The sequence below is a fragment of the Cervus elaphus genome, chromosome 15, assembly GCF_910594005.1.
Source record: "Cervus elaphus chromosome 15, mCerEla1.1, whole genome shotgun sequence".
In the NCBI taxonomy this organism is placed as follows: Eukaryota; Metazoa; Chordata; class Mammalia; order Artiodactyla; family Cervidae; genus Cervus; species Cervus elaphus.
The window spans coordinates 28,923,613-28,932,463 of record NC_057829.1 but is presented as its reverse complement, the minus strand read 5'-3'; the positions used below and the strand labels follow the sequence as shown (position 1 = coordinate 28,932,463).

Here is an 8,851-nt window from a genome sequence, read left to right as displayed (position 1 = left end):
GTTGGGCAAGGGTAGGAGGGAGGGATTACAAGGTCATGAACTTTTGTGGGTAATGGATATGTGCACTGTATTGACTATCATAGTTACATGGCTGTATATACATAAATCAACTTATTAAATTATATACTTTAAGTTTTACTGGTTTATTGTATATCAGTTCTTCAATAAAGTGGTTTTTAAAATGTATTTGTGACTTGCACATGTTTTTTTCCTCACAAATTACACTCAAAAAGAAAGCTCAATCTCTAGTCATCATGGACTAGGCCTCATTACTCATCCAGTCATTCCCAAATATTGTCCAACTATCTGTTAGTTTCTATAAGAAATACAAACATGATTCTTTTGTACTATTAAGCATATAATCTAATAGACTGGTTAGGGTTTGGAAGTCTTATTTTTTTTTATTGTTTTCACAAAGAGCCTTACCAGAAGCAAATCCCTCCCAGTGAGTACGTGTCAGCTGCTCCATACAGCTTAGGACCTTGCTCCACACATCATCAAACACATAAGCAAGGACATCCTCTTTCATGCAGTAAAATGGAGCAATGGGTGGATACCCTAATTTCTGTTTCTCTGTAGCTGCTTCTGATTTCTTTCCATGGAACTCCTCTTCCCTGTAACAGAAACAAGAGGGAAAGACTTCATGGTTCTTCTTCACTGAGTGTTCACCACTGTCTTTTGTGCTGCTTAGGAATGTGATCTGTGCTTCTCCCCCTAAATCTGCCCCCCCCCCGACATATGTAGCACAGATATTAAGCTCTCTTGTGAGCTAAGGAAGTTTTCAACAGAGGAGACTCTGCATTTTCCTTCTTACCCCCATTCCACCCCCCTATTCTGGCAAAAAATAGAACAAGAAAAAGAAGGGTGAGAATTATTGTACTTTTTTTTTTTAGCTTTAAACAGATGGCACTGTCAGTTGAGCAACAAGCAAGCTATGACTTGAACACAAATCACCTTTTTGTTGTAACTGGATGACATTTAGATTATATTAATGTGTCACACTGGACGGTGTAACTGAGATTATGCTGCAGTTATCTGAGGCATGATTCATAGGGAAACAGTCCATATAGATTATTATATTGTATACTTTTACTAACCTAAATAAACGTTTGGTAATTGTAAAGGAAAAAGAGGGAAGCCCAATACAATAGGAAGCTACTCGGGCTCTTCTGGAATCTGTATCTATAATTCAGAAACTCCCAGTTAGGCAAGGCTATCTCTTCTCTGGCAGTGAATATCAATAGCACAAACAGATTTCTGGGGGAAGAAAATTTGGCTGATAGATGTGCTTATCTGTGACTGTATAAACTAAGACAAAGCAGATTGTGGAACTGACTTGGGTGAAGAAAAGCATCTTCCCGCCTTAACAGTGAAAGTTACTCCTAGGGTAACAAAGTACTCAAGAATGAAATAGGAAACTAGGCTGGAAAGAAGGATGCTAAGATTTAAGAAGGACAGCCAGACTCTCCTTGCTTCTCCTTTCCAAAGGAAGAGCTAGCCTGGCATTAAGTGGTGGAGGAGGCTATGTGCCAGTTGCTCAAGTCGTGTCCGACTGAGACCCCGTGGACTATCACTTGCCAGGCTCCTCTGTCCATGGGATTCTCCAGGCAAGAATACTGGAGTGGGTTGCCATTTCCTTCTCCAGGGGATCTTCTTGACTGAGGGATGAAACCCAGGTTTCCTGCATTGTAGGCAGATTCTTTACCGTCTAAGCCACCAGGGAAGCTGATTAGTATTAACTGTATTTCAATTTGTATTTCTTTTAAGAGGAGATAACATAGCCATATGATGAAAATTCAAATTGTTTAGAAGGAAATGTATACATGTAGTGAAAAATAAGTTTCCTATATCTCTACCCCAGTCCTCATTCCCAGAAGCAAACATACATAAGTCCAGAGAAAGTTCCATTAACACTGTACTGCACCTTGCTCATCCAGTTATCAGTGTATCCTGGCCCATGATCCCTATCAACATACATAAATCTGCCTCTTTAAAAAGTAACTGCAGAGTACTCCATTGGATATACCATAATATATGTAGCCAGGCAGCTGTTAATCAACTAACTTTTTGCTTTTATAATCAATACCACAATATATTTCTAGAGATATTCCTTATGTATTAGGTTATAACCTAATAAACTAACAAAAATGTAAGTAAAAAATGTATTTAATACACCTAACCTGTTGAACATTATAGCTTAGCCTAGCCTCCTTAAATGTGCTCAGAAGACAAATTAGCATACAGCTGGGCAAAATTATCTAACACAAAGCCTATTTTATAATAAAGTGTTAAATATCTCATGTAATTTATTTCATACTCTACTGAAAGTGAAAAGCAATGGTTTATGGGTATAAAATGGCTGTAAATGTACTGGTTGTTTACCCTCGTGACAGTATGGCTGACTGGGAGCTGCAGCTTGCTGCCACTGCGCAGCATCCCGAGAAAGTGTCATACTGCATATTGCTAGTCCAGGAAAAGACAGAAATTCAACAGACAGTTGCTGTTGAGTGTGTATCACTTCTATACCATTGTAAATCAAGAATTCATTAAGTCAATTCATCTTAAGTTGGGGACTGTATGTATGTAGTTCTTTAGCTACATAGGTATCTTATTTGCAGGGTAGATTCCTATCAATAGATTATTGAGTCAAAGGGTATATGCATTTCAGTTTAAAGAGGCGGTATAATTCTCCAGTAGTGAAAGAACATGCCTATTTTATGATTCAAGGAATAATCAAATTTCTTTATCCTTTGTCTTTTGATAGTCTGTCAGGTAAAAGAGTACTCATGATAGTTTTGATTTGCATCTTTGAATGATACTGAGTTTCATTTCATATATTTAAGATTCATTTTCTTATAATGTGAACTCTGCCATGTTCTTTGTTTTGTCCTTAATTTTTTCCTTGTTAAGGAATAGTAATAATAATAATTTCCATGTTAAGGAAATTAAGCCTCTGTGCATGTATTAACTGCAAATATTTTTGCCCATTTGTCTTCTGACTTTATGAATTTTTTATGCAGAAATTTTAAATAGTTATTTTTAAATGACTTGTAGATTTTGAGCTGTAGTTAGAAAGGCCTTCCCTATTCCCAAACTATTAAAAATCTTTCATATCTTATTTTCTTCCAAACTTACATGATTTCATTCATCACATCTCAGTATCTCAGTGGTATCTCTAAAGAGAGATGCCTTCCTAAAAATCTTCCCTGTATTACTTGAAAATTCATTTGGGTTTGAGTCATGAACATCACATTTTAGAGTAGTTAAATCAGCTTTATTTAAAGCTAAAATGAAGGGGAAAGACCTTTGAGGAAAAAGGAGGAGAAAATACAGATAATTTGACTCAGGCCAGATGAAATGAAAGGCAAGGGGGAAATCTCTGGAAATCCAAAAGAGCATACATATGATTCTTGGAACAATTAGCTAGCTCATTGGTGCTATGTATAGAAATCTGAGATATGTTTACCTGAGCCTAGGACTGTATATATTGAACATAAAAGTAAGCATGGCTCAATAGGAAATAAGGGAAGAAAAGTTCAGAATCATGTGACACTAACTAGACCTAACCACAGCCTCATAGCCTGAAATTCTCACTTCCAGATGTGCTACTGTGACCATCATTCTGAACTTCTAAAGGCTTAGAGGAATAGTTTAAGAGGTTAATATTTCAGGGATGTGGCATGAAACAGTAAGAGAGCCTGGATTTAGAATAAGATGAATAAAGTTTCCATGAATTACTGGTGATAATTTACAAAGAAGAAAAATTTTAAAAATTAATTCATTTAAAACTGTTTAATCTCAGGAAGAGGCAAATGACATGTGCAGGAAAAAACATAAAATGAAGACTGGTATGTGGAAGCAATTTATATCAATTAAGTATATGAATGCTGGACAACTGAGAAGTAATAGAACATAAATAACATAAATTTAATTATAGATAATATTGGTGATATACTTTAGAAAAATAGATACTAATACAAAACAGGGGAGTAAAAACGTTTAAAAGATATAATACTCACATATCTGTGTGGTCAAATGCTAGGTATTCCTCTATTATTCCCTCAGAAAATATTATACAGTCTTCTTCTCTTTCCATAGAACACAAGCAAGGAGATTTGGCAACGGAAGATGCTTTAGGACCATATGAAGATGAAAAATGTAACTTCTTTCCCCTAATGCCAAATCTGGGAGAGGGGAAAAATAGTAATTATGTACAACATAATACAGTCAGTTCTCACAGACACTCATTCATACAAATTTCAGCTCAAAGTCCCTTCCCCTGGTAGCACCTTCCTGGGCTACTCTAAACCTTAATACCTATTATTTCTCAGAACAGGAATAAATATGACCCACAGACCCACTCTGCTTAGGTGTATTATGCACCTAATACTGAAGCAGTTGAATACTACTTGCTATGTTTTCAGATGCAATGGCTATGGCTATAAAATAAGCTATTTTTAAAAAAAATCTAAGAATATTTACATTCATGTTCAACTCTTTGAAGTACCTCAGGAGATTATAGGTTTATTTCAATAACTTCATTGTTGTTGAAAATGCATGTACATTATTGTGCAACAGATCTCTTGAACTTATATTGCAAAACTGAAACTCTGGTATCCATTAAACACTAACTGCCCCTTCCCCTTCCTTTCCTCCTTTGGGCAACTATGCTACTTTCTGTTTCTATGATTAGACTACTTTAGATACTAAATATGGGTGGAATCATATTGTATTTGTCCTTTTGTGACTAGCTTATTTCACTTATTAAATAATAACTTCAAGGCTCATCAATCCATATTATAGCATGTAACAGGATTTCCTTCTATAATATTCCATTGTATGTATATTCATTTTCTTTATCCATTCATCTGTGATGAATATCTGGGTTGTTTCCACCTCTTGGCTATTGTGATTAATGATGCAATGAATATTGGTGTGCAGATATCTCTTTGAGATCCTCCTTTGAATTTTTTTTGGATATACACCTGAGTGGGATTGCTGGTTCATATAGTAATTCTATTTTTAGTGTTTTAAGAAGCCTCCATACTGTTTTCCAAGAGACAACAGGAGACTTCCCTGTAGCTCAAATGGTAAAGAATCTGCTTGCGAGGCTGGAAACCAGGGTTCAATCGCTGGGTTGGGAAGTTCCTTGGGAGGAGGGAATGGCAATCCACTCCAGTATTCTTGCCTGGAGAATTCCATGGACAGAGGAGCCTGGCGGGCTACAGTCCGTGGGGTCGCAGAGTCAGGCACGACCGAGCGCCTAACACAGTCCATACTGTTCTCCTTAGTGGCTATACTGTATACTCCATTCCCCCCAACAGTTCACAAAGGTTCCAATTTTTTGTCTACATTTTTGCCAAAAGTTGTTGCCTTCCGTTCTCTAGATAGTGGCCATCCTGATGATGGGTGGTGGTGGTGGTAGTGGTGGTTTAGTCACTAAGTTGTGTTGGACTCTTGCGACCCCATGGATTGTAGCCGTCTGGCTCCTCTGTCCATGAGATTTTCCAGGGAAGAATACTGGAGTGGGTTGCCATTTCCTTCTCCAGAAGATCTTCCTGACCCAGAGATCAAACCAGCATCTGCTGCATTGCAGGTAGACTCTTTATTGCTGAGCCACCAGGGACACCCAAAGAGACTGTTACATGTTGATTAAACTTTTTCTCAGGCCACAAAACTAGACTACATTTCCCAGGACCCCCATACAGTTAAACGATGGGTTCAGTTCAGTTCAGTCATTCAGTCATGTCTGACTCTTTGTGATCCCATTAACTGCAGCACACCAGTCTTCCCTGTCCATCAACAACTCCCAGAGCTTGCTCAAATTCATATCTAACAAGTTGGTTGACGCCATTCAACCATCTCATCCTCTGTTGTCCTCTTGTCTTCCCACCTTCAATCTTTCCCAGCATCAGGGTCTTTTCCAACGAGTCAGTTCTTTGCATCAGGTGGCCAAAGTATTGGGGCTTCAGCTTCAGCATCAGTCCTTTCAATGAATATTCAGGACTGATTTTCTTTAGGAATGACTAGTTTGATCTCTTTGCTGTCCAAGAGACTCTCAAGAGTCTTCTCCAACACCATAGTTCAAAAGCATCAATTCTTGGCACTCAGGTTTCTTTATGGTCCAACATTCACACCCATACATGACTACTGGAAAAATCATAGCTTTGACTATATGGACCTTTGTTGTTAAAGTAATGTCTCTGCTTTTTAGTATGCTGTCAAGGTTTGTCATAGCTTTTCTTCCAAGGAGTAAGCTTCTTTTAATTTCATGGCTGCAGTTACCATCTGCAGTAATTTTGGAGCCCAAGAAGATAAAGTCTGTCACTGTTTCCATTGTTTCCCCATTCATTTGCCATGAAGTGATGGGACTGGATGCCATGATCTTAGTTTTCTAAATGTTGAGTTTTAAGGCAGCTTTTTTACTCTCTTCTTTCACTTTCATCAAGAGGCTCTTTAGTTCCTCTTCATGTTCTGCCATGAGGGTGGTGTCATCTGCATATCTGAGGTTATTGATATTTCTCCCAGCAATCTTGATTCCAGCTTGTGGGTCATCCAGCCCAGCATTTCGCATGATGTACCCTGCATAGAAGTTAAATAAGCAGGGTGACAATATACAGCCTTGATGTACTCCTTTCCCAATTTGGAGCCAGTCTGTTGTTCCATGTCCTGTCCTAACTGTTGCTTCTTGACCTACATACAGATTTCTCAGGAGGCAGGTAATGTGGTCTCGGTATTCCCATCTCTTTAAGAATTTCCCACAGTTTATTGTGATCTACACAATCAAAGGCTTTAGTGTAGTCAATTAAATAGAAGTAGATGTTTTCTTGGCATTCTCTTGCTTTTTGTATGATCCAATGAACGTTGGTAATTTGATCTCTGGTTCCTCTGCCTTTTCTAAATCCTTCTTGAACATCTGGAAGTTCTCGGTTCATGTGCTGTTGAAGCCTGGCTTGGAGAATCTTGAGCATTACTTTACTAGCGTGTGAGGTGACTGCAGTTGTGCTGTAGTTTGAACATTCTTTGGCTTTGCCTTTCTTTGGGATTGGAATGAAAACTGACCTTTTCCATTTTCCAGTCCTGTGGCCAAGTTTTCACCAAATTTGCTGGCATATTGAGTGCAGCACTTACACAGCATCATCTTTAAAAAAAAAAATTATTTATTTATTTTGGCTGTGCTGGGTCTTCACTGCTGTATGTGGGCTTGCTCTAGTTGCAGCTACTCTCTAGTTGCGGTTTGTAGGCTTCTCGTAATGGTGGCTTCTCTTGTTGCGGAGCACAGATTCTAAGGTGCATGGTCTTCAGTAGTTGCTCACATGGGCTCAGTAGTTGTGGCACACAGGCCTAGTTGCCCCGTGGCATGTGGGATCTTCCCAGATATGGGACTGAACCAGTGTCCACTGCAATGCAAGATGGATTCCTAACCACTGGACCACCAGGGAGCCCCTCATAGCATCATCATTTCAGATTTGAAATAGCTCAGCTGGAATGGGTATGAGGTGGTTATTTCATTGTGGTTTTGATTTGCATTCCTCTTATGATTAGTGATGTTAAGCATCTTTTCATTTACTTGTTGGTCATGGGTTTATCTTCTTTGAGAATTGTCTATTCTCTTGTCCTTTTTCTATTTTTATTTTTTTTTATTAGTTGGAGGCTAATTACTTCACAACATTTCAGTGGGTTTTGTCATACATTGATATGAATCAGCCATAGATTTACACGTATTCCCCATCCCGATCCCCCCTCCCACCTCCCTCTCCACCCGATTCCTCTGGGTCTTCCCAGTGCACCAGGCCCGAGCACTTGTCTCATGCATCCCACCTGGGCTGGTGATCTGTTTCACCATAGATAGTATACATGCTGTTCTTTTGAAATATCCCACCCTCACATTCTCCCACAGAGTTCAAAAGTCTGTTCTGTATTTCTGTGTCTCTTTTTCTGTTTTGCATATAGGGTTATCGTTACCATCTTTCTAAATTCCATATATATGTGTTAGTATGCTGTAATGTTCTTTATCTTTCTGGCTTACTTCACTCTGTATAAGGGGCTCCAGTTTCATCCATCTCATTAGGACTGATTCAAATGAATTCTTTTTAACGGCTGAGTAATATTCCATGGTGTATATGTACCACAGCTTCCTTATCCATTCATCTGCTGATGGGCATCTAGGTTGCTTCCATGTCCTGGCTATTATAAACCTTTTTCTATTTTTAAATTGGGTTCTTTTTGTTGTTGTTGGATTGTAGAAGTTCCTCATGTGTTCTAGATATTAACCCCTTATCAGATATGGGACTTGGAAATATTCTCTCCCATTCCACAGGTTGCCTTTTCACTCTAATGACTTTTTCCTTTGGGTACACGGAAATTTCTGAGTTTGATATAGTCCCATTTGTCTATTTTTGCTTTTGTTTTTAGATTTTGATGTTCTATCCAATAAATCATTGCCAAATCCAATATCCTGAAGCTTTTCCCCTGTGTTTTATTCTAGGAGTTTTAATAGTTTTAGGTCTTACATTTAGGTCTTTGAAGTCCATTTTGAGTTAAGTTCTGTGTATCGTGTAAGATCAGAGTCCCACTTCATTCTTTTGCATTGTTTTCCCAGCACCATTTGTTGGGGGGATTGTCCTTTCTCCACTCTGTAATCTTGGCACCCTTGTTGAAAATTATTTAGTCATATACACAAAGGTTTATTTTCTAGTTATCCTTTTAATGATTTTTTAAGGGTTATAATTCTGCATACAGTCATACACTTTGGCAACTTATTAGATATTATAGTTAATTTTTGTTGTAGTATGTATTTAAGGGTAGATAGCCCCTTAAACTAACTTGCAGCAGAAGACTACAAAGTTTT

At 38.2% G+C, this 8,851-nt stretch overlaps 1 protein-coding gene across 3 annotated transcripts in view; it reads right to left on the bottom strand.

Annotated features, from left to right (window-relative positions):
* The window catches only part of FAM149B1 (family with sequence similarity 149 member B1), a 53,898-nt gene that overhangs the window by 19,545 nt on the left and 25,502 nt on the right, over positions 1-8,851 (bottom strand). For all 3 annotated transcript variants that reach the window (XM_043926737.1, XM_043926736.1, XM_043926738.1), the window contains exons 6-7: positions 4,020-4,184; positions 427-614 (exon numbers count right to left, since the gene is read on the bottom strand). In XM_043926737.1, coding sequence (XP_043782672.1) covers positions 427-614; positions 4,020-4,184 — 353 coding nt within the window. The remainder of the gene's footprint in view (positions 1-426; positions 615-4,019; positions 4,185-8,851) is intronic.